This window comes from Microcaecilia unicolor, chromosome 3, assembly GCF_901765095.1.
Source record: "Microcaecilia unicolor chromosome 3, aMicUni1.1, whole genome shotgun sequence".
Lineage (NCBI taxonomy): Eukaryota > Metazoa > Chordata > Amphibia > Gymnophiona > Siphonopidae > Microcaecilia > Microcaecilia unicolor.
The window spans coordinates 245,452,990-245,479,021 of NC_044033.1; the positions used below are offsets into that span (position 1 = coordinate 245,452,990).

The 26,032-nt window shown below is 44.8% G+C and overlaps 1 protein-coding gene across 1 annotated transcript in view; it reads left to right on the plus strand.

Moving 5' to 3' along the window:
• The window catches only part of LOC115464549, a 371,428-nt gene that overhangs the window by 15,717 nt on the left and 329,679 nt on the right, over positions 1-26,032 (plus strand). Inside the window, 6 exon segments of the mRNA XM_030194915.1 lie at positions 503-631; positions 950-1,487; positions 1,545-2,146; positions 13,085-13,172; positions 13,372-13,972; positions 14,348-14,490. Coding sequence (XP_030050775.1) covers positions 503-631; positions 950-1,487; positions 1,545-2,146; positions 13,085-13,172; positions 13,372-13,972; positions 14,348-14,490 — 2,101 coding nt within the window.

The following is a 26,032-nucleotide window of genomic DNA, read 5'->3' on the forward strand; positions in this document are numbered from 1 at the left end:
ATTTTCAAAAATAATATCAGCAATGGAAAATACAGTTCTCCAACCAAGTGAACTCCTTCAATTAGCAAGATATCCTCACAAATTAGCTCAAAGGCTCAGCGCAGCTTGAAGAGGGCTTCCTTATGACTGCATCAAACTTTCAACATTTGAATTCATTTTAGCTCCTCTTCAGCTCCTCGCTTTAATGACAAGGAAAAAAGATCTAAAGATTGCACATACCCACACATTCAGCCTGGCAATTCTTTTTCTCTCCTCCCCCTCCCCCACCCCCTTACGTGTCCCGGCAGCTTTTTGTCTCCTGCAGCCCTCGTGTTTCTGGCATGTTATTTTCCATCCTCCCTTCTCTGGCAACCCTTCGAACTTGCCTGTACAGACAGCATCAGTATAATGGTATGAATATACTGTATGTATTTCTTTAAACATCTGTTCAGCTTTTACAAAAATCACGCTATCTACAAGCTTTAAAAACTGACCCAATTGTAACTATATTTTTCTAAAACAGGCTCCCCCAGCGTCAGACCTGATATCTTAATCCGATTTAAGAAACAGGAATTCAGGACCGAGACCCAGGGATCTAAGGAAAGAGGAAAACTTCTCAATACAGGCATATGCGAAGACCTGCATGAAACAGGTGATGTGGCTTGGATTGAATGAATTCTGGATCTCCAGCAGGGTGTGGCAGAGTTTTGATTAGTGAAGGGAGTCTTTGCAGAGAAAGGAGATTCAAATACAATGCACAGAACCAGCAGGATGAGATTGGATATGGTCAGTCTACCTCTTTTGATTATGCCATTGTCCACTTGTTCCCATCTACTTGCAGCACAACTTCCTGTCATATGGAATGTTAGCCTAGAAAATGTCTTTAAATAATCACATGGGGTAGCTGCCTATATATGTGTTTCTCTATAGATTTAAAATTAATGATGGTACTTTCATTTTTCTCCAACAGATCATGGATATAGGAATAATAGTAAGAAACTGAGATTGTGCAATGGGCAGCAGAGGGAGGAATGCAAACAGAAAGACCCCTCCAGAGATAGCCCAGATCCTTCTGCTGAGTGTGAAGGCAGCAGCAGTAGAATAACAGCACTCAGGGTGAAAGATAGAGCTCAAAACAGAGAAAGATCAAATGCACAAGATAGAAATTCCAACTGCTGCCAAAGCCTTGTTCAAACTCAGGGACTAAAAGAAGGTGAGAGACCCTTTAAAAGTGCTGATACTCAGGAAAATGTAACCACACACCATCATTTTGTTGAAAAAGACATAATCTTGCATAAGCCCAAGGTTCCCCACTCTCATACTATAAGCAGAACTGACAAAATTGTAGACACTGTCACCCGCAAAAAACTGTTTAAAAGTTCTGAATATGATACATTTTTCAGTCAAAGTATCAATATACAACAGCATAAAGTGACTCACACAGGACACAAACCATTCAAATGTTTTGAATGTGATAAAAGTTTCAATCAAAGATCAAATTTACATTAGCATAAAGTATCTCACAAAGGACAGAAACCATTTAAATGTTCTGAATGTGATAAAAGTTTCAGTCGAAGAGCAAATCTACAACAACATACAGTGGTTCACACAGGATATAAACCATTTAAATGTTCTGAATGTGATAAAAGTTTCAATCAAAGATCAAATTTACATCAGCATAAAGTGACTCACAAAGGACAGAAACCATTTAAATGTTCTGAATGTGATAAAAGTTTCAGTCGAAGATCAAATTTACAACAGCATAAAGTGACTCACACAGGACAGAAACCATTTCAATGTTACAAATGTGACAAATGTTTCAAATTTAACGGTAAATTGCAACAACATATGATGACTCACTCAGGACACAAACAATTCAAATGTTCTGAATGTGTTAAATGTTTCACTCAAAAAAGTGTTTTGAAACGGCATATGATGACTCACTTAGGACACAAACCATTCAAATGTTCTGAATGTGTTAAATGTTTCACTCAAAAAAGTGTTTTGAAATGGCATAAAATGACTCACACAGGCTACAAACAATTTAAATGTTCTGAATGTGATAAAAGTTTCAGTCGAATATCACATTTACAACAACATAAAATGACTCACACGGGACAGAAACCATTTAAGTGTTTCGAATGTGACAAATGTTTCAATTTTGAAGGTAAATTGTAACAACATATGATGACTCACTCAGGACACAAACCATTCAAATGTTCTGAATGTGATAAAAGTTTCAGTCGAAGATCAAATTTACAACAGCATAAAATGACTCACACAGGCTACAAACCAGGGCCGTGCCGATGCGGTAAGCAGGGTAAGCGCCGCAGGGGGGCGCTATCCTCTGTGGGGCGCCGCCGCTGCGTGCTTACCCTGCCCTCCCGCTCCCATGTAGGAACTGCCCGCCCTCTTCTCCCCCCCAAGATCCCGTTCCTTTTTTTTTCTTTAAATTTACCTTCCTCCGGCAGCGCAGCGTCATTGAAGGAGGCGGCGCTCCCAGTCCCGACGTCTCTAGCAGTGAGCAGCGAACAAGGGAAGGCTAGAAACGTTGGGACTGGGAGCACCGCCTCCTTCAATGATGCTGCGCTGCCGGAGGAAGGTAAATTTAAAAGAAAAAAAAAAGGAACGGGATCTTGGGGGGGGGGAGAAGAGGGCGGGCAGTTCCTACATGGGAGCGGGAGGGCAGGGGAGAGAGGGGAATCGCTGCCTTGGAGCCAGCCAGGTGCAGGGGGGGGCGGGGCGCTGCCAACTGGTAGTCTGCAGGGGGGCGCCAGAGACCCTTGGCACGGCCCTGCTACAAACCATTTAAATGTTCTGAATGTGATAAAAGTTTCAATTGAAGATCAAATTTACAGCAGCATAAAGTGACTCACACAGGACTCAAACCATTTAAATGTTCTGACTGTGATAAATGTTTCAGTCGAAAAGGTACTTTGAAACAGCATAAAATGACAGGATGTAAACCATTTAAATGTGCTGAATATGATAAATGTAAACCATTTAAAAGTTCTGAATGTGATGGTTTCAAAGAGCAAATCTACAACAGCATAAATTGACTCGCACAGGACATTTTGCGCCTTTCGTGCTGCGCTCCAGAGCCGTTACCCAGCCAGCACTACTCACGCAAAGCAGTCCTCTCAACTGGTATCTTAGAAACTCTGACAGCTGGATTAAGCCTATTAAGACAATAACAAAAGAAAAAGAACCAAGGAAGCTTCCTTTGTGGGAAAACACAGGTTTATTTATTTATCCAAAGATTAGGATAAACAATAAGAAATATTTATAGGTATACCGTGTTTCCCCGAAAATAAGACACTGTCTTATATTAAATTTTGCTCCCCAAGACCTGCTAGGTCTTATTTTCAGGGGAGGCCTTATTTTTCGGGGAAACATCGGGGTCACCCCCCCCCCCCGAGATCACCGGCTCCCCCCCCTCGATCGGCGGCTCCCCCTGCCCTCAGTTGCTCCCGGAAGTAACTAACCTCTTAAATACTTCCTTTCACCATTCATCTTCGCACTCGCCGCAAGCAGCAGGGCAGGCCACTCCTTCCTTCCGTGTCCCGCCCTCGCCTGACGTAACGGAGGATGTCCTATTTTCGGGGTAACATGGTAGTACAGAGAGAAGAAATTACAATGGAAGGTGGTCAGGGCAGTCTCTCAGTTCTCTGGTGTGAGGCCAAGAGCGCTGCACACTGACCAACCTCCTATCTGGCAGAGAAATATTATATAGGGTTTCTTTTCCCTTTCAATACAAAAGAAGGAGGAGGGTTTCTCTCACCCCCTTAATTAGCATCTTACAGTCAGTCAGGATCTCCTGTCAATAAAGAAATACATAGCATCTGTTTACATTTCCTTTGAAGATGCAGTTGGTCTGCTGTCCAAATGTTTTGGATCATTATATCTCTTCTATTCATCTTTACAGCTTTTCTCACACAAGAATATACAGTATTTCTCAGAACCTTTGATTCATTGTCTCAACTCTTGCCTCCTCTTAGAATTAGAATAAAGATAACTACTGTTAATAATAATGAACATGCTGCAGAAATATAATGAGAAACTGTTGAATAGTATGAAGTTCCTATGGTCAGTGAAGTGCAAGGCAAAGAAAGAGATATGAGTCACAAACCTGTGAAAATAATAAGGGAGTCATAGAATTAACCTTGAGGGGCAGCCTGGTGTAAAGTAGAGACAGTGTAAGGGGGAGGGGAGAAAGTTTGTGCTGGGAACAGAATGGAATGTTGATTGCAGACATTTGTAGATAAGAAATGTGAGAACAAGCTTCAAAGAGAGAGGGTTGATGACGTGCACATATTGGGTGCAGTGTGTTTGTAAGTGTATTTAAACTGAAGAGAAAATCAGTATCTTAAGCAAAGCAATAGCAAAGCTGAGCAAGCATATATCTCTGTATTACTGCTAAGCAAATATATATATTTCTGTATTATTGCTAAAAATATAAGCAGTCTATGCTTCCAGCTGGGCGTTCCCCAGATGCCTCTGTTCGACGGAGAACAGTTGAAAAAATAAAAATATTTTGATTATTCTTTTTATAACAGGTGTCAGTTTCTTTGTTTACACACATATAGGGTGTAAATCAACACTACTTTCTTATAGAGGTGGTAGATTTCTCTCCTGTCAGCCCAGACCCTCTGTTTATGTCATAACATAGATTTTCTTATGTTCAAAGAGATGCGTAATAGAACTATTGCTGTTGGCTCCAGAGATCTGTCTGTCAGGGAGATATAGTGTTTGATCTTATTGTTCTAGGAGGGAAATAAGTCTTCTGCAAGGTGTTATGTGTTATGTCCTCTTATAGTTACAACAAAAAGAGTCATTCTCTCTTGGACTTTTAAGTGGCCTTACCTCAAAGGACATGGGAAAGAACTCTGTCTCCTGAATTCGCTTAGGCCTGGCCATATTCAATGGGAGAGATCGTGGGCAATCAGGTTCAATTACCTGACTTGGCAAGAGGAGGGGTAGAGAGTAATTGCTATTCCAGCAAGCTTTTCCCTTGATTAGAAGGAAAGAAACCTCCATTTCTCTCTGTCCAAAAATATGAGGAATTAATTCTGTGTATTAAATAATTGGAGGCCTTCCGCCTCCTCCAACAACACAAACCATTTAATTGTTCTGAATGTGATAAATGTTTCAATTGGAAAAGCTCTCTAAAATTGCATAAACATAGTAACATAGTTAATGACGGCAAATAAAGACCTGTATGGTCCATCCAGTCTGCCAAACAAGATAAACTCATTTACATGGTATGTAATACTTTATATGTACACCCAAGTTAGATTTGTCCTTAAAATTTACACTCTAGCCCATCCCTGTCTATTCAGTCGCGATCAGGGCGTAGACCTTAGAAGTCTGCCGAACAAGATAAACTCATTTTACGTGGTATGTAATACTTTATATGTATACCCGAGTTAGATTTGTCCTTAAAATTTACACGCTAGCCCATCCCTATCTATTCAGTTGCGATCAGGGCGTAGACCTTAGAAGTCTGCCCATCTCCCGTTTTGTTTTCCAATTACCGGCGTTGCCACCCAATCTTTGCTAAGATTCCGTGGAACCATTCCTTCCATAAAATGGTCACACAGGCCACAAACCATTTAAATGTTCTGAATGTGGTAAATGTTTCAAATAGAAACGCCAGCTGGAACTGCATAATATGACTCACACTAAAGATAAAACATTTTAGTGTGAGATGACTCACACAGAAGAGAAGCAATTGATAACTGCAGCCCAGGACAGCTGATTACAGATGAGATGTTTGAGTCTGTAAAAAAGAGCTGAGGACGGTTACTCATCTCATGACTGGCGCTGGAGAGCTAGTGGCGGAGAGTTTTAATGCAGAGGGGCACCACAGGGTGGCATGTTTCAGCCAAATCCTGAACTCAGATTTTGGGTTGATTTTGGTGCCGAATCAAAAACTGAAATCAAAACCAAAATGTTGGCATCTTTTGCCTATATATGTTACATCTTATGAACCCCTTAAAAGAAGCTCTCTCTTTGGCACAAAGAAAGCAGTACGGTGAGTGTTAACAGTAAATTTGAGAGACTGATATCATGCTCCACATGCCCTGGTAGGAATGAGGTTCATTGCTTTCATAGTATGCACAAAACTAACCCATTTGGAGAAAATTGCCTGAAACAGAAACCATTTCAATGTTCTGAATGTGAAAAGAGTTTCAGTCTGGAAAAACAGCCTGCACTGGCATTGAATGACTCACACAGAAGGCCGACTGATGACCGTGAGATAAAGGAATTTGAACAGGAAAAGTCAGTGAAGAACACTGCAGGACATTAAAGCATGCATTAACATCATGGAATAAGATTATGGCTGTTCAATAGTTGGTAATGTCTGTGCTCTCATACAAGTTTGCTACTGTAGAAACTCAATATGTGAACAAGAAAACTCCTCCATGCCCACAAGGTCATCTATAAGAATCAGTGTATGCCAAGACTGTATATTTCTAGAACTGAAGGAGAAATGGACCTCATAGAAATAGATTATATAGAGAGAGCTACTATCATAGGCCTTCTTAACTGAGGCTGTCCTCAAGGATTCCTATAGCTCCATGGAGCATCGATTATCTTGCAGCATTAATCAACCAAATCATGCTAAAATTCAGAACTGAGTATAATTCTGAGTTAAACTTTACTTTCAAATACTATGTAGTCATGTATATAAGTATTGCCACACTGGAATAGACCGAAGGTCCATCAAGCCCAGCATCCTGTTTCCAACAGTGGCCAATCCAGGTCACAAATACCTGGCAAGGTCCCAAAAAAGTTCAATACATTTTATGCTGCTTATCCCAGAAATAAGCAGTGGATTTTCCCCAAGTCATTTTAATAATGTTCTATGGACTTTTCCTTTAAGAAGCCGTGCAGACCTTTTTTAAACCTGGTAAGCTAACAGCTTTTACCACATTCTCTGGCAACGAATTCCAGAGTTTAATTACATGTTGAGTGAAGAAAACTTTTCTCCGATTCGTATTAAATTTACTACTTTGTAGCTTAATTTTATGCCCCCTAGTCTTGCATTAAAATCTGATTAACAATGAGCTAGTGTTAAAACTTGAGCTATGTTTTCTGACATTGTATTGGTTGTCTAAATTGAGCTCACATCACTAACCTGTTGAATGTTTTAATACATGCTTTTTAGATGTATCATTAGTATTATGCTAACATTGTATTCTATTTCTGGTATTTGAATTACATTGCTCTGTTTCACGGTAGTTCTATTATTAGATTTCAATTTACTGTTTTCAAGTTTACCTCATTTATTGTATTTATGTTTATTCTTGGTTATTTTACTACTGTTATGCTGTTAACAAAATTGTAAGTTTTATGTTAAACTGTACCTGCTGTATACCGCCTTGGATGAATCTCTTCATAAAGGCGGTTCAGAAATCCCAATAAATAAATAATACTGTATTTGTTGATGTTGTTTTAGGGAGCCTGCATATCTCTAAATCTCTTTATGTACATGACCTTTGATCCCCCGGCATGCCTGAAAAGAAGGGAGAGAGTGGTGGGGGATGGGGTGGGGCTGGTGAGGTTTCTCTTCTACCTCTGTTTACAGGAATCTCTGCCATCACCATGAATGAATGAGGGCTTTTTTCACCAGGTAGCCAAAAAAGAGGAGTGGGGAGGGGGAGGGGCTTTTTTGCCTGTTGGTGAATGAGGTGAGCAGTGCCTGGCTGTCGTATAATTAAACAGTTTTGCAGGTAAGTAAAAACCCAGGTGTCCTTTAACTAAGGTGCACTGAAAAATGGCTTGCAATAGTGTAGGTGCGGGTTTTGGGCGTGCGACGATCCATTTTTTACTGCGCCTGTAAAAAAAATTCCTTTTTTTTTTTTTTTGCCAAAACTGGATGTGTGGCAAAATCAAAATTGCCGTGCGTCCATTTTGGGTCTGAGATTTTACCAACAGTTATTGCCCTAGCGGTAAAGAATTTGGGCGGTAATGAACTACCACTTGGTGTAGCGGACGCACGCAAAAATTGAAATTACCGCAAGAGCCATGTGGTAACCGGGCTGTAACTCCAATTTGGCGTGCGTTCAGCGCGCGTAGGCGCCTACACAGCTTAGTAAAAGGACCCCCAGTGTTTCAGTGTGAGGATTCTGCACTCTCTTGCATTTCAGTGTTTTATTTCTATGTACCTTTAAGTTAACTAATTGAGGGTTCTTTTACTAAGCCGTGGTAAAAAGTGGCTTGCAATGGTGTAGGTGCGGGTTTTGGGTGTGCACTGAAATATTTTTCAGCACACGTACCAAAAATGCCTTTTTAAAATTTTTTTGCCGAAAATGGACTACTTGTGCAGCATCTTCTCTTTTCTGGCAAGATGTAGTTAGCACAAAGTTGCATTAGACTATACACAGTCAGGGTTTCACATATGAAATGGCATGCAGTTTCTGGAAGGCATCAAAGTGGAGTAGACAAGAATAGGCTTAATCTGTAACATGACTCAAAGGAACAAAACAAGTAAACAGAACAGGTCCTACCAAACAACATTCCACTCAATATGTGCCCAATTCCTTAACAAAATGTGATTAGCACAATGTTGTTCTCAGACTCTATGTTTTAAAATCAACTGCCATTCTAGCCCATAACTGAATATTATATAATAAGTCACATATACATCCCAGTTAAAACACTTCCACACACATTCACTTACAGAAATCTCCCAATCAACCTACAGTTCACTGTTAAGACATCCTGCGCATTCCAGCATGTATACGTGCCATGTGACTATTCTCAAGAGGTTCTTTTAAACAGTGCGCACGGGCAGACAATGACTTTATAATTATCTATTTGAGCATCTCTGTAACCTTTCACATACAATTTCTCTCTGACAGTTCAAAACATAAATTTAAAATCTTTATCATGGTAGTTTTCTCTTGTTTAGGTAATTAGAGGTAAGCCTTTGCTTAAAATCATTAACTAGGCACATTACAATTATGGATTAGTAAAGCAGAAAAATAAAATTAAATCAGTATCCAATTACTAACTGTAGAAATTAAAAAAAATGTCCTAAGAAAACGAATTAATAGCTTGCATAACAGAAGAAATTAGGGCACCAAGTAATCAGTATTTTCCCCCAGTTGACTAAAAACGCACTGTCTGTATTCTAGGACAGCACAACTTGCTCCTCACTGGCCTCCCACTCAGCCATCTATCCCCCCTTCAATCCATTCAGAACTCTGCCGCACGTCTCATATTCTGCCAGAACCGATATACTCATATCACCCCTCTCCTCAAGTCGCTTCACTGGCTTCCGATCAGATACCGCATCCAATTCAAGCTTCTCCTCCTTACTTACAAATGCACTCACTCTGCTGCCCCACCCTACCTCTCTACCCTCATCTCCCCCTACGTTCCTGCCCGTAACCTCCGCTCACATGACAAATCCCTCCTCTCAGTACCCTTCTCCACCATTGCCAACTCCAGGCTCCGCTCATTTTCCCTTGCTTCACCCTATGCCTGGAACAGTCTTCCTGAATCCCTACGCCAAGCCCCCTCCCTACCCATCTTCAAATCCTTGCTTAAAGCTCACCTCTTCAATGCTGCATTCGGAACCTAACCTTTAGAACATATAGGTTGCCCCAATCTGTCTGACCTATATGATTAACTGTACATTTGTCTTTTTAGATTGTAAGCTCTTCGAGCAGGGACCATCCTTCCATGTTAAACTGTACAGCGCTGCGTAACCCTAGTAGCGCTTTAGAAATGTTAAGTATTAGTAGTAGTAGACTGCTATTCTTAGATACACACAACGCCCACATTTCAACATCTTTCAAATTCAAACACCCATCTAGACTCTCAGACGAACAGCACAGTTACAACTTCTGCATCTGCAGCAGTGCAAAAACCAGGAAGTCAGAAATACAAGAATTTAAAAAGTGGAACCTGTAAACATAAAGCTCATAATAAATGTTAAAAGTATCCTTCTATAAAACTTACTTTATAGAATCATCAAAGTTAATAACAAGTTTTGAAACCAAACCAATAAAATGTAGCTATAAAAATTATAAATCCCAATGAGGCAAGCAAAGAAGCATGAAAACCGCAGATAAGATCGAGACATGGAGCAAAAACCAGCTAATTTATTTTTACGTAACAAAGGAAGGCAGTGTTTGCCAGAAAGAGGAAGTTGATAACGAAAGTCCTGAAAGTTTCACTTATTCTCAGTTTGAAAATATGTTAAAATGTATCCCTATTTATACTAAAAAAATGAAATCTCAAACAACAGACACAGGACCTACTGTATGAGTAGCTCTGAAATCTCCCTTGTCTGGCCAGGACAAGAGAGCGTTCTTCACAGCCCATGTAACTCCCTTATAGTTAGGAGAAAAAGTTTTAATTACATCTGTTTCCTCTGGAAATAGAAACAGGATGTAAGCACTGAAGCAAGCAGAGTTAATTAATGAAAGTTTTAGAGCTTATCAACACCATAAGGAAACTTCAAAGATAAGTGAATGCTTATATATATATACAGTGGGGGAAATAAGTATTTGATCCCTTGCTGATTTTGTAAGTTTGCCCACTGACAAAGACATGAGCAGCCCATAATTGAAGGGTAGGTTATTGGTAACAGTGAGAGATAGCACATCACAAATTAAATCCGGAAAATCACATTGTGGAAAGTATATGAATTTATTTGCATTCTGCAGAGGGAAATAAGTATTTGATCCCCCACCAACCAGTAAGAGATCTGGCCACTACAGACCAGGTAGATGCTCCAAATCAACTCGTTACCTGCATGACAGACAGCTGTTGGCAATGGTCACCTGTATGAAAGACACCTGTCCACAGACTCAGTGAATCAGTCAGACTCTAACCTCTACAAAATGGCCAAGAGCAAGGAGCTGTCTAAGGATGTCAGGGACAAGATCATACACCTGCACAAGGCTGGAATGGGCTACAAAACCATCAGTAAGACGCTGGGTGAGAAGGAGACAACTGTTGGTGCCATAGTAAGAAAATGGAAGAAGTACAAAATGACTGTCAATCGACAAAGATCTGGGGCTCCACGCAAAATCTCACCTCGTGGGGTATCCTTGATCATGAGGAAGGTTAGAAATCAGCCTACAACTACAAGGGGGGAACTTGTCAATGATCTCAAGGCAGCTGGGACCACTGTCACCACGAAAACCATTGGTAACACATTACGACATAACGGATTGCAATCCTGCAGTGCCCGCAAGGTCCCCCTGCTCCGGAAGGCACATGTGACGGCCCGTCTGAAGTTTGCCAGTGAACACCTGGATGATGCCGAGAGTGATTGGGAGAAGGTGCTGTGGTCAGATGAGACAAAAATTGAGCTCTTTGGCATGAACTCAACTCGCCGTGTTTGGAGGAAGAGAAATGCTGCCTATGACCCAAAGAACACCGTCCCCACTGTCAAGCATGGAGGTGGAAATGTTATGTTTTGGGGGTGTTTCTCTGCTAAGGGCACAGGACTACTTCACCGCATCAATGGGAGAATGGATGGGGCCATGTACCGTACAATTCTGAGTGACAACCTCCTTCCCTCCGCCAGGGCCTTAAAAATGGGTCGTGGCTGGGTCTTCCAGCACGACAATGACCCAAAACATACAGCCAAGGCAACAAAGGAGTGGCTCAGGAAGAAGCACATTAGGGTCATGGAGTGGCCTAGCCAGTCACCAGACCTTAATCCCATTGAAAACTTATGGAGGGAGCTGAAGCTGCGAGTTGCCAAGCGACAGCCCAGAACTCTTAATGATTTAGAGATGATCTGCAAAGAGGAGTGGACCAAAATTCCTCCTGACATGTGTGCAAACCTCATCATCAACTACAGAAGACGTCTGACCGCTGTGCTTGCCAACAAGGGTTTTGCCACCAAGTATTAGGTCTTGTTTGCCAGAGGGATTAAATACTTATTTCCCTCTGCAGAATGCAAATAAATTCATATACTTTCCACAATGTGATTTTCCGGATTTAATTTGTGATGTGCTATCTCTCACTGTTACCAATAACCTACCCTTCAATTATGGGCTGCTCATGTCTTTGTCAGTGGGCAAACTTACAAAATCAGCAAGGGATCAAATACTTATTTCCCCCACTGTATTACTATAAGTTTTTGCTACGTACACTTTGTAGCGCTATAGAAATGCTAAATAGTAGTAGTAGTTTTAACTATATCAACAATTTACTGGAACTAAAAAGTGGCTAGCTCGCCATTAGCAACAATTTACCAGAACTCAAAAATGTCTATGTATTTCATGCTGCGACATAGATTAACTACGTCCTCAAATGCAATCTTAACTGGATGCAAACACAGAATTTTAGTGAAACATAGCAGATAAGCAGTTCAGTACTAGTACTCCTTGGAGATCCCTTATCTCTGTAGCTGATACACAATCTCATGGAGTTCAATGAACTAATTTAAAAATAAAGAAATGGTTTCCCATTATTCATCTGGCGTAACTATATTATATCTATAGGACACACATATACAAATTTAGACAATAGTACAAGTAGTACATGCAAATGAATACACAGTTATTTACAGACACCTAGCAAGAATTCTCTCTAGCAAAAAGAGGAAGCATTTTCAGGAACAAACTAATTTCACAGTTTTAGTTCAAAGCAGTTTATTTCCCCTCCTTCACAAATTTAAGTTCAAAGGGGTTAAGGTCTCATTCAGTTTCAAAACAAAGCAAAAAAGGAATAACCCTCCCTTTAAATCCAAGTTCTCCCAAGTCCAACCGCCTGGGTTTCAGTTTTAAAAGTCTTTCCGCTTGGGTGGTTGCAGAATGGCAGTACACCTCCCACAACACAGCTACTTGACTCCTGTGACCACTCACGCGGAAAGACTTTTAAAACTGAAACCCAGGCGGTTGCACTTGGGAGAACTTGGATTTAAAGGGAGAGTTTTTCCTTTTTTGCTTTGTTTTGAAACTGAATGAGACCTTAACCCCTTTGAACTGAAATTTGTGGAGGAGGGGAAATAAACTGCTTTGAACTAAAACTGTGTCGTCTGGAAGGACTTTGTTTTTGGACTGCTAAAGTGAGCCTACCATTCCCCCGAGGGTTTGCTACCAGGATTACAGTTATTAAAGTGGCACCGCAGATGGGACCAGATTGAAGCTACCACGGAGCAGCCGGAGTGAAGCTGACAAGGCCACCCTTAGCAAAGCGAAGACCAGCGGTTACCCCAGGTAAGAGGTACCTGAAGGGGGATCAATGCTGGATTGAAGTGTGAAGCTAAGGGGGGAACACAGGTCATGCAAGGGAACACAGGCAGGATCGTGCAAAAGGGGAGTGGTGAGAAAAGAGCAGTAAAAATTAGTAATTAGTGGGAAAAAGAAAAGAAAAAAAAAGTGGTATCACACTTGGTGTTTTTGGTTTTCTTTTCAGGTTACTCCAGACTGGCAGGATGGAGCAGAAAGAAATGCTTCACTGGATGGCTGCGCAGTTTCAGAAGCAGCAGGAGGGGGCTCAACAGGCCTTGCACCAAGTGGTGGAAGCTGCCAAGGAACAGCATGTACCTCTGCTCCAGGCAGTGCAAGTTCAGATGCAAGCCATAGGGAGCCTGTTGGATAAAGTTGCAGCCCCGGGTACAGTGGCCGGTTTATCTATGGGGGTAGGAACCACTCCTTTTGGACCTTTTTCTTTGGAACGAATGGGGGAGGGTGATGATGTGGATGACTTTATTGCTACATTTGAGAGGATTGCAAGGGCAGTGCAATGGCCGAAAGAACAGTGGGCTGTTCGACTGGCGGGAAGCCTAGCTGGGGAAGCTCTGGCTGCATACAGGGCCATGCCTGCGGACAGCTCCATGGATTATGAGCAGGTAGTGGCAGCCATTAAAACTAGATTGGGTCTTACTAGAGACCATTATAGGAGACTTTTTAGGGAGACTACTACGGGGAGGGAAGTGCGGCCCCAGGCTTTTGCCCAGAGACTGAAAGACTTAGCCTATAAATGGTTGGAGCGGCAACAGAAGACTGCAGAACAGGTTGGGGAGGAGATTATAGTGGAACAGTTTTTGTTTGTCATACCCACCCTGGTGCGTGAGTGGTTCATCAAGCAAGGGGTGCACTCATTGGAAGGGGTGATTCATGGAGCTGAACTGTATTTTGAGGCAGGATGACATCCTACTAACCCCTTTCTCCCTAGTAGCAAAGAGGGTATGGGTCAAGGGGGAAGTACTCATGCCAATATGGGGACCAGTGGGAAAAGGGAGGAGGGTCGTAGGGACCTGGGGCCCAGTCCAGGGGGAAGAAGGTGCTTTAGATGTGGGAAGCCGGGCCATATGCTGAAGGAGTGTAGGGAAAGACTAGGGTTTGTGGGACATATGAGAACAGACCCCGAGGATTTCTTTTTCCTGGAGGTTCAGGTGGGAGGAGTGACAGCTAAGGCACTGTTAGACTCGGGGGCCAATCAGTCTATGATGTTCCGGGCCCTGTGGAATAAGATCCAGAGCACATCCGTGGGGGAAGAGGGAGGACAGTATGGAGGAATGATTCGGATTAGGTACACACATGGGGCTTCAACCGCCTACCCTGTGTTCAGGATCCAACTTCGGAGCCCTCTGGGTAGAGGGTGGCTTAATGTGGCGATCCTGCCAAAACTGCCTTTTGACCTCATTTTGGGGAGGGAGTGGGATCTGTTTGTACAGGGGTTGAAAGGGGTCACAGGGTGGGTGACTACCCGGGCTCAGAAGGCTCGGGGTGAGTCTCAGGATAGGGGGGAGGATTCGGTAGGTCAGCTCTTCCCTTTACATGAGGAGATAATAGGAGAACCGGGTAAAGGGAGGAAGGCTAGAGAAACACGGCGGGCGGAGAGGCATAGCCGGGCTAGGGCCCTAAGGAGGTTGGGGGAAGGAGAGGCTATGCCATGGAGGCCACAAGAGGTGGTGGAGAGATTTCCCTCTTTTGGCCAGGAGCAGAGAGATGACCTGGTATTAAAAAGGGCCTGGGAACAAGTGGAAGGGGGGCATTCAGGGGGGTTTCCCCGTTTTCGGGTGGAGGAGGGATTATTGTACCGGGAAATACAGGATCCGGTGGGGGGACCCGTGCGAGGACAGCTGGTAATTCCCAGGGTTTTTAGGAGCCTTATTCTAAAAGGGGCTCATGATCATCCTTTAGCAGGGCATAAGGGGTCCCAGAGTACGTTGAAACAGGTGCTGGAGCATTTTTATTGGCCGGGCGTACATAGGGAAGTCCAGAATTATTGCCAAAGTTGCCCCTCCTGTCAGCGGTTGGTGGACCGATACCCTCCCAGGGTACCTATGGTACCATTGCCCATTATTAGGGAACCTATGCGAAGTATGGCTATGGATATTGTGGGACCCCTCATCAGAACACCTAGGGGTTTTGCGTACATTTTAGTAGTCATGGATAGGGCCACTAGGTTTCCCTGGGCCTTCCCAATGAGAAATATAAAATCTACGGGTATAGCGACAGAATTGGTCAAACTTTTCTGCGAAGTGGGATTCCCACGAGAAATGCTTACGGATCAAGGGTCCAATTTCAAATCTAAACAGTTGAGAGCTGTGGGAAGCTTTTAACATACGCTACGTTACCACAGCTGCCTATCATCCCCAGACAAACGGGATGGTAGAGCGATTTAATAAAACCCTTAAGCAGATGTTAAGGAGAGGCTTGAAAGGGCAATATGAGGATTGGGACCAGTTGTTACCCTATGCTTTATATGCATGTAGGGAGAATATCCAAGCCTCCCTAGGGGTATCCCCCTTTGAATTGGTCTTTGGACGATTGCCGCGGGGCATTCTGCACATAATTAAGGAGGCGTGGGTGGAGAGAGAGGAAGAGCCAAGGGAGGTTAGTACATACCTGAGGGAGTTAAGAGCAAGGATTCAGAGGGACACGGCGTTTGCTCAGGACACCCTGGGGCAGAGCCAAGAGAGCCAGAAAGGGTAATATGACAGGGGCACAAAAGTAAGGAAATTTCAAGTAGGAGATAAAGTGCTCGTCATGGTGGCCTCAGACCCCCATACGTTTACTTCTCAGTGGAAGGGACCCTGTGTGGTGACAGCCAAAGTAGGCCCATGGACATATCGGGTAAAGCATGCGAAAGGTAGGATTCAGACATACCATGTAAATATATTAAAACCGTGGATAGAAAGAGAAGGGTTTGTGGTAGTCCCTGAAGAGGAGTTGGGTCCTCAACTGAGTGATGTACAGGAGGGGGGGAAAACCCGTTATCGGCGGGTCTCTATCCCCTGGGCAGATGCAATGAGTAAGGGAAATGATAGAGGAGTATCAGGTTGTTATCAATCCCCTACCTAGGGAAACCCATTTGGTTTCCCATGATATCATCACTGAGCCTGGTAGGATTGTAAGGCAGAGGCCCTATAGAACACCCGAATTTAAGAGGAAGGAAATTATAAGGCAAGTACAGGAGATGCTGGACTTAGGTATCATAGAGGAATCGGTTAGTCCCTGGTCCAGTCCGGTGGTGTTGGTACCAAAGAGTGATGGGTCCCAGAGGTTTTGTATAGATTTCAGAAGGGTGAATGCCATATCCCGGTTTGATGCTTATCCCATGCCCCGGATAGATGACTTACTTGACAAACTGGGGCGTGCTCAGTATTTAACTACCTTAGATCTTATGAAAGGGTATTGGTAAGTGCCGCTGACAGAGAAGGCTAAGCCCAAAACAGCCTTTGGCACCCCTATTGGGTTATTCCAATTTAGACGAATGCCATTTGGGTTAAATGGGGCGGCGGCATGCTGCCAACGATTGGCTGATCAGTTGCTGAGGTGGCATTCTGACTACGCAGCCGCGTACATGGATGATATTGAGGCATATTTTCAAAGCACTTTGGGAGGCTAAGTTCCATAGGTTTCTATGGAACTTTGGGAGGCTAAGTGCTTTGAAAATGAGCCTCATTGTCATTTTTAGCTCAGATTGGGAGTCCCATTTGCCCAAAGTCAAAGCTGTGCTAGAATCCCTCAGGTGGGCAGGCCTAAAAGTGAACCCAAAGAAATGCGTGTTTGCTAGTGAAGAGGTAAAATACTTGGGATACATTGTGGGAGGGGGAGTTATCAAACCCCTAAGGGATAAAGTGCAGAGAGTGCGTGATTTTCTGCTGCCCCACACCAAAAAACAATTGAGGGGGGTTTTGGGGCTGATAGGATATTATCGCAGATTCATCCCTAGATTTGCGGAGAGATCAAGCACCCTAACTGACATGCTTAGGAAAAGTTGCCCTAATGTCCTAAATTGGACAGAGGCAGGACATGGGGAGTTCCAAAGGTTGAAAGACCTCCTGTGTCAGGAACCGGTCTTAAAAGGAATAGATTTTGAGAAGCCCTTCCTGTTACAAACAGACGCATCAGAGACGGGCTTGGGGGCTGTGTTATCCCAAGAGTTTGGAGGGGAGGAGCACCCTGTCCTTTTTCTGAGTAGGAAACTGCACCCGGCAGAACAGCATTACACTGTTATAGAGAAGGAGTGTTTGGCTATAAAATGGGCTATAGAAGCCCTGAAATACTATCTGCAGGGCAATCCTTTTGTTTTGATTACTGACCATGCGCCTCTGAAATGGCTCCAACAAATGCAGGGTCAGAATGCCAGGCTCACCCGCTGGTATTTAGCGTTTTTCCTTTGAGATACAGCATAGGGCGGGGAAGCTTCACGGGAACGCTGACGCCCTGTCCCGAATTGCGAACTCCCCAGCAAGTAGCCTGGAGGAAGCAGGGAGTCACAATTATTTGAAGGGGGGGTGTGTAAGGAGGTTGGAGGGTCTAAGCAGGTCAGGAGGAGGTATGAGGCCAGACTACATTCCCCACAAGGCCCTGAGAGAAGGAATCGGGGGGGGGGGGGGGGGGGTAGGTCCCAAAACCCGGTAGGAACACCACGGGGAAGGGAGGGGGAAAAGGACTGGAAAGAGCAGCTGCTATGGCAGACGAGGGCCAGAAGGGGGAGCCGTGATGACAGAGCTCAATTCCCTTGGGTCAGAAATCAGTACAAGATTCCTTCCACCTGGGAGGGGGAGGAGGTCTCTAACCTAGCAGAGAAGCAGAGTTAATGGAGTGCTTGGAGGAAGGAGAGTCTGGAGGGCCCAGCACACCAGGTTTGGAGGAACCGGTTGACATGGACTGTAATTGTACTCTGGGGCAGAGTTGCGGGGATTGAAGGCAGTGGGTGGTCACAGGAGTCAAGTAGCTGTGTTGTGGGAGGTGTACTGCCATTCTGCAACCACCCAAGCGGAAAGACTTTTAAAACTGAAACCCAGGCGGTTGGACTTGGGAGAACTTGGATTTAAAGGGAGAGTTTTTCCTTTTTTGCTTTGTTTTGAAACTGAATGAGACCTTAACCCCTTTGAACTGAAATTTGTGGAGGAGGGGAAATAAACTGCTTTGAACTAAAACTGTGTCGCCTGGAAGGACTTTGTTTTTGGACTGCTGAAGGGAGCCTACCATTCCCCTGAGGAAGCTGAGGGAGCCTACCAGGATTACAGTTATTACAATCTGAACAACATGAGAGAAACCCCCCCCCCCCCAGCCCATGGGGTTCCCGTCTTCAATCCCCTTTGACTCTGTCCCTGAAAACGAAACTCTTTCAGATACCTCCCTCCCGCTCCTATCCCCCTCCCCCCTTCCCTACCCTTGAATTTCTCCACAGTGCCACCATGACCTAGGTTCACGTGAGCTCCCCCCCAACACCCCTCTCTATCTTCTGCCCAGTATGATACTTTCTTAAGGAACCTCCTCCCCACTATATCGCAGTATTGACCTCTCTATTAACCCACTGCCCATATTAACCCACAGTTACACTATAAAATCCTCCAACCTTAGTTAGCATAACAGACCCCTCTTTCCCTGACATGGGGATCCCACCATCAGTTTTTAATAGCACAAATTGTAGAACAATGCTTCTTTCCCTTAAAATGTAGGTCTTATTCCCCAACCAAACAGTGAACAGTTGAAACCCTAACAACAAACACATTTGAACCTTTTCTGCCCCTCCATGGTCTGTAACATGCTACCACACTCCGAGTTATGACATTACCCAACTTTGTCTCGACAGCATAGTATGCATGCTCCATTGTGGCTCTCAGGGATCACCATCCTCAATGTTCCATCAAGTCTTCCTCGGACGCCTTTTCTGACTGGACAATTCCCCAGTCCTTTAAGAAGCTGCAGCTCCCCGAGCCATTGAGTATGCAAAAAAAAAAACATCCTACTTGTTCAGCTCCACTGCAGTCTCCAGGAACCGTCATCCTCAGCACCTCTCCAGCAGCCCATCATACACCAACTCACGCTGATCCTTCAGCCGCCAAATCTCGCTTCACGAATTTCAGAGCCTCTGCCGCCGAGGAGAACATGGTCTGCTTCCCATCATGCCAGATCTTTAAACGGGCTGAGTATAACAAAGCAAACTGTATTTTCCTGGTAAATAACAGTTGACATACCTCACGAAAAGCTCGACGCTGCATCGACACCCCAGCCGAAAAGTCCTGGAAGCAACACACCGTAGCGTTCTCATATTGTACAGTCCCAGCTTTCCGAAAGGCTCTGAAAATTTCTTGCTTATGAGCAAAATTCAGGACTTTGAAGATAACCATTCGGGGGCGCGGGTCTTTCGGGTTTCCAGGCCCCAGCCGGTGAGCGCGCTCCACTCTTAAGGGCCCAGCCAGCGATTGCAACTTTAAAATTTTAGGGAGCCAGCTTTCCAAAAAGTCTCTTAGTTCTGAATCTTTAATCTTTTCAGGCAGGCATAGGCGCCCGGTATAAGAGGCTTGGAGAGGCTAAGCCTCCCCCCTGCTGCAGCAGAATGGATCAGCTGTGGAGTCCAGCTGCTCTGAGGGGATTAAATTGTTGATTTACCTCCATCCTCACAGCAGGAGCTGCAGTGAAAGCCCTCTAGCAGTTGTAGAAATTGGTTTATGGTTTGTTTACCTTACTGCTGGGAAAGCAGGGGGGGTTGGCTGGAGGTGTCCTGGGTTGCCAGGGAGATATTTAACGAGGATGACTTCCTGACCTGCACTGAGGACAGATAGCAGCAGAACGGATACTGGGCCAGCATGATCAGAAAAAGTCACCAGACAACAAAGGTAGAAAAGATCAGTTTATTTTCATTATAGTGTTTGGAATATGTCCACTTTGAGAATCAGGTGCTCAACATTAAAAGTTTATATTTATTTACTTATTTATGGCATTTTATCCCACATTAAACATGAATTAGGGTGTTTTGTGGCTCTGCATGAGAATTGTGATGATATGATCCCTTGTTTCATATTGTTGACGGTCTGCATTTTCCATATGGGTGGTATATTGATGTATTAGGCTCTGCCCAGTGTAATATTTATGGTACAGTAAGGTTCTGAGTGTGTTTTTGGACAAAGTTGTGCATCGTGTTTTGCAGTTGAGCGATTGTGTTTAGAATATGCTTTGAGCAACCACTTTATTCTTTGACATATGATACATATCTAATATCTAAATTCAATAAAAGGTATTAATTGTGACTTTTATTTTTTTTTTTTAATTGTATTTTTTAACTTCTTCAGTACACAATACACTCATAAAAAGCAGAAAAAACATCATCTAGGTCACTCTGCACACCAATACTGATACAAAATTCAACAAAACAATGAAGCACTGTCATAAAGGTGAGATGCATTCCATACTGAGTTTTCTTTTATAACCCCCCTGTTTTACACTTTCACACACTAGCAAACCATCATGCATATACATCCCATCACAACATTCGTACTCCATGCACCCATCTACCCATGCCCTTCCTCCTATCCCCCCTCCCCTCCTTCTATCATGGAAACCTTAGCCCATGATGTTTAAACATGAAGCCCATATGTAAGCGTACTGTCTATTGGCCAGTTTGGGGGATCCCCTGTAGATCTGACTCTCATATTTGCCTACTTCCCTCATTTTTGCCTTCCAAGCTTCTGCAGGTATGGGCTCCGGGGATATCCAAAAATGCAAAACTGTTTTCCTAACCAGCAGCAGAGAGACATACACAAATCGATGCTGTGGATATCGCAGTCCCTGGGCCACCAATAATGACTGATCCCCTAACAGTAAAGTTGCATAGTCCCACTCCAATTCCCGCTGCAACACGGCAGCCAATAATTGAAAAGCCACATTCCACAGTGATAGAGCCGAGCATTCCAAGAAAGAGTGTATAAGGGTTCCCCCCTCAGTCTTGCACTTAAGGCATCTGTCATCTGTCCAGAGTCCTATGGCTGCCCCCTTTGCTCTAGAGATATATGCTCTATGGAGGATCTTGTATTGTGTCTCCTGCAGGTCGACAGCTCTAACCATCGTATACAGGTTAGTGAAAAGTTTCCCAAACTCCTTTTCCGTGTACCTAGATCCTACTTCCTCATTCCAGCGCATTACCAGCTGTTCCATATCCCCCCACTGCCCATTCGTTGTTAGGATCTTATACCAAGTAGATAAACTATTAACCTTAGTGGATATACGTAACAAAATCTTATCTAAGGGGCCCCAAAGCCAACCACCTCCGTGTTGTGCCTGTATAGTAGACCAGTAGTGTCTAACCTGCAAGTACTGTAATAAGTTGTTATTCGGTACGGCCCACTGTGCCTTAACTTGTTCAAAGGACAAGAAGATGCCCGACCCTTCCTCCAAAAATTGTCCCAGTATCCTGCAGCCTAAATCTGCCCACTTAGAAAAAATAGAGAATCCCATGCCCGCCAGGAATGCCGCGTTACCCGTTATACTCAAATATGGTGAGGCATCCGAGGAGCGCCGCTGCTGACCTCTCCACCACATCCAAGCTCTCCGTAAGGGTCGTAAGAAAGCCAGCTTGTGTGACATACAAGAGTCACTACTCGATCCCACATGCAGCAAATTAAGAAAAGTCCACGGGTGACTCCAGTCTCCTAGTCCCTCTCTAGGCAAGAAGCGATTGCTCCCTCCCATTCCCTCATAAATAAGGCACATTAACGCCGCTACGTTGTACCGGCGTAAGTCCGGTAATCCCAGACCCCCTCGGTCTTTGTTGTGGCATAATTTGGAGACCCCTATTCGTGCCCCCTTCCCCCTCCATATAAAAGTCCTAATAAGGGACCGGAACATGCGTTCTTCCCGTCTGAGAACCCAGATCGGTGCAGCCTGTATCGGGTATAAAATCTTGGGAAGCAACACCATCTTTACTAATGCTATTCGGCCCATCAGCGAAAGGGGCAAGTCCCTCCATCTGTCACACAAACTCTTGATCTTGTCCAGAGCATCTATCACATTTTTCCTATAAAATGTAGTTCTGTTAGTACTTAAATAGATGCCCAGATATCTCATTGCCCCTGCCACCGGTTGTATCGGAAGCCCCACCATCCCCCTCGCCCCCTGAGTATCCGTCATGGGCAGCAGCTCCGACTTAGTATAGTTAACTCTGAGTCCTGAGATATCCCCGAAGCCTCTAACCACAGAGCGTGCCTTCTCCAAATCCCTTGGGGCATGGGCAACATATAATAAAATGTCGTCTGCAAAGAGGTTCACCCTCAGCTCCCTACCCCCTACCCGAATACCTCGGACCTCTTCACTACCACGGATCTTTGCAGCCAAAGGCTCTATAGCCAGCACAAAAAGAAGCGGCGAAAGGGGGCACCCCTACCTTGTACCCCGTTGAATTGTAAAATAATCAGTAAGCTTCCCATTTATCTGTAATCGTGCAGAAGGATTGGCATAAAGTGCCCGGATCCATTCAGAGCAGGCCCCACGAATCCCGAACTGCTCCAGCACCCTAAACAAGTAGTCCCATGAGATACTGTCGAAGGCCTTTTCCATGTCCAGCCCTACTATAGCCGCCGGGCCTTCCGTCCTCTTACACTCATGGATGGCCATCAAGGCTTGTATGATGTTCATAGAGGCTTGCCTCCCTGGCACAAAGCCCACCTGGTCTTCATGTACTAAAGTATGTATGACCCGGTTCAGACGCCTGGCTAGGATAGCCGCCAAGATTTTAACATCCTGATTTAATAGCGAAATTGGTCGGTAAGACCCCACCCTGGCCACATCCTTCCCTGGTTTCGGTAAAAGCACCACATGGGCCTCATTACGCTGCAGAGGCTCCCCCCTGTCAACCAGATCACTAAACCAGGTCCTCATCGGTGGTGTCACCAGGTCTGCCATGATTCGATAATATTCAGGCCCAAAGCCATCAGGCCCAGGGGCCTTAGTCAGCTTCAGGGCTCCTATGCCCTCCCTTATCTCCTGCTCCGAAATGGGGGCATTCAGATGGGCCAGCTGCTCCCCATCCAGGCGTGGGAGCCGCAATCCTTGAAAAAAATCCTCATACTTGGTCTGGTCAAAATCTCGGGCCCTGTACAGGGAACTATAGAAATCCACAAATTGTTGTTCAATTTTGGACTCTGTAGTGTATGACTTCCCCTGCTCATCCTGAATAATGGATGTAATCTGTCTCTTTCGCGAGGGCCGCACCAAATTGGCTAACAACTTGCCTGCCTTGTTACCCCATTTAAAAAGTCGGAACCGCTGGTAATATATATCCCTTTCAGCCCGTTGTCGCAAGATCTCATCTATCTGCTGTTTAACCTGCTTCAGGGCAAGCTTATTGTCCTCGTTCATCTGAGAAACGTGCCTCCGGCGTAACTGGTGATATTCTTGAGACAGGCGCAACAAATCCGCCTCTCTCTTCTTCTTTGCGCCTGCCGCGTATGCTATGATGTGCCCCCTCATAACAGCCTTGGAAGCTTCCCAATATGTCCCCGAGCTCACATCTGATGTCTGATTGTGCTGTTGATACTCCACCCACTTAGCCCGCATATACTCCTGAAAACCTCTATCAGTGCTTAACAGAGGGGAGAACCTCCACACCCGCTCGCTCGGCTCCGCACACCACGGGATAACTATCTCCACGGCCTGGTGGTCACTTAAGGTATGATTTACTATTTGCGCTCTAGAAATCCGAGCAGACAGGGAGAGGTCCACCAAGAGGTAGTCCAATCTAGAATAAACCCCATGAGGATGTGAATAAAACGTAAACTCCTCCTGCTGTGGGTTCAGTAGCCTCCAGATATCCACCAGCCCCGTCTGATTACATACAAAATTCACCCCTTTGTGCTCCCAATTCCCACCCTTACATTTCGCTGGCTTGCAGTCAATTGAGGGGTCCGCTACAACATTAAAATCCCCCCCTACAATCAGCTGATATTCAGAGTAGGCGACCACCCTGGCCACCAACTCGGAGAAAAATTTATGGGAGTATACATTGGGCCCGTACACATTACAAAGTAAAAGTTTTTGTCCCCAAAGTTCTCCCAAAACCAAGACATACCTCCCATCTCTGTCAGCTACTGTTTTGTGAACAATAAAGGGGAGTCTTTTATGTATCAAAATAGCCACCCCTCTCTGTCTTGCATTGTAGGAGGAATATCCCATCTCCCCCACCCATCCCCTTTTGAGTTTTTGATGTTCTGCCGCTGACAGATGTGTCTCTTGTAAATAAGCAATCTCTGCCCCCGCTTTAGACAACCAGGAGAGTATTTTTGTACGCTTGATGGGAGAATGGATCCCATCAACATTAAGTGTGATGATCTTTAAATTAACCATATTTTAAGCATGCACAAATTCTAGCACTCAATTCTTGACGAATGTTCTCACAAGCCTCCCAGCATAGCCTGCGGGAACAGTTGCGCCAATCGTCCGGCCACCCAACATTCATCAACAAACATATGCTGCGTCTGACTGCTTCACTTAGGCTAACCACAATTTTAGGCTTCAAGGTTCGCATATCTTTCAAACTCCCCCCAGCCCCCCCCCCCCCGCCCTACCCTGCACACACACACCTTCCACTCCCTCTCTTCCTTCCACCCCCCAACCCTCCCCTCTTACACATCCATACTCCCCCTTCCTCCCCCCTCCCCCCTTCCCTCCCGAACCCCCACCCAGGAGCTATTTTCCCTCCTATAACCCACCAGTAACCGCTCGCCCGTGGCTCCGCCCCCTTGACAACAAATAGAAATAAGAAGAAAGAGAAAAAACCCCTATATCTCCTCCTAAAACTTATACACAGTCTCGTAGTAAACTATATGACAATGCAACCAATATAACTTTCAACTATCAATGCATTGGCTGGAGCCATACTTTGTATAACAGAACAATACCATCTTCATAGTCCAGGTGCCGGCGCCCTATTCCAGCCCCGGCCTCCTCCCTTACAGCGCATGGCTCCAGTTAAAGAAAACATTAAGAAAAACAACTTAGAGTAACTGTGCTCCCCCTTACCACCCACAGGTTTAAGGCACCCGTTGATATGTGCAAGCGGCAACTTGAAGCGTCCACAAAACCGCAGAGGCCACATCATCCCTGGGCTGCTAATATAGTTCCTTTATCCACGGGGCCCCCAATGCTTACGTGCCATCTGCCACAAACTCCAAGAAGCCCATTTTCTCAGTTCAGTCCTGGCCTTCAAATCACGCTCCCTGAAGAACTCCTCACGGCAGGCGCCTGACAAAGGCCTCCAACTCTTTAGGGTCCGTAAAGAATAACGTTTTGTTGTCGTGGAGGATCCTCACCTTTGCCGAGAATAGGAGGGCAAAACGCACCCCCTTATCAAACAGTCTCTTGCAGTGAGGGCCCATCTTCTTTCGCTGCTCTGTAACCCGTGCAGAGAAATCTTGAAACAACAAAAGCTTGTGGCCATCATACCCCAAGGTTTTCTTGCTGCGATAAGCCTGGAAAAGTTTTTCTTTATCAGCATAATTAAGGATGCGCGCAATTACTGGTCTCGGGCGCGTGTCCTTCTCGCGCTGGAACCCCACTCTGTGGACCCTCTCGACCAGCATCCTCGTGTCTGCCGACTGGAGCCCCAGCTGGTCAGGCAGCCAATGTTCAACTAAATTCCGCAGTTCAGCATCCTTAACCGCTTCTGGCAGGCCGATAATTCTGACGTTATTGCGCCTGCTACGATTTTCCAAATCATCAATCTGCTGGGAAAGCTGGGCCTGGCGCACTTCCATCGTTTCCACTCGAGCCTGCATCTCCTCCGATCTATCTTCTTGGCGGGAAATTCGATCCTCCGCTTGCTGCAGTCTGGCATTTTG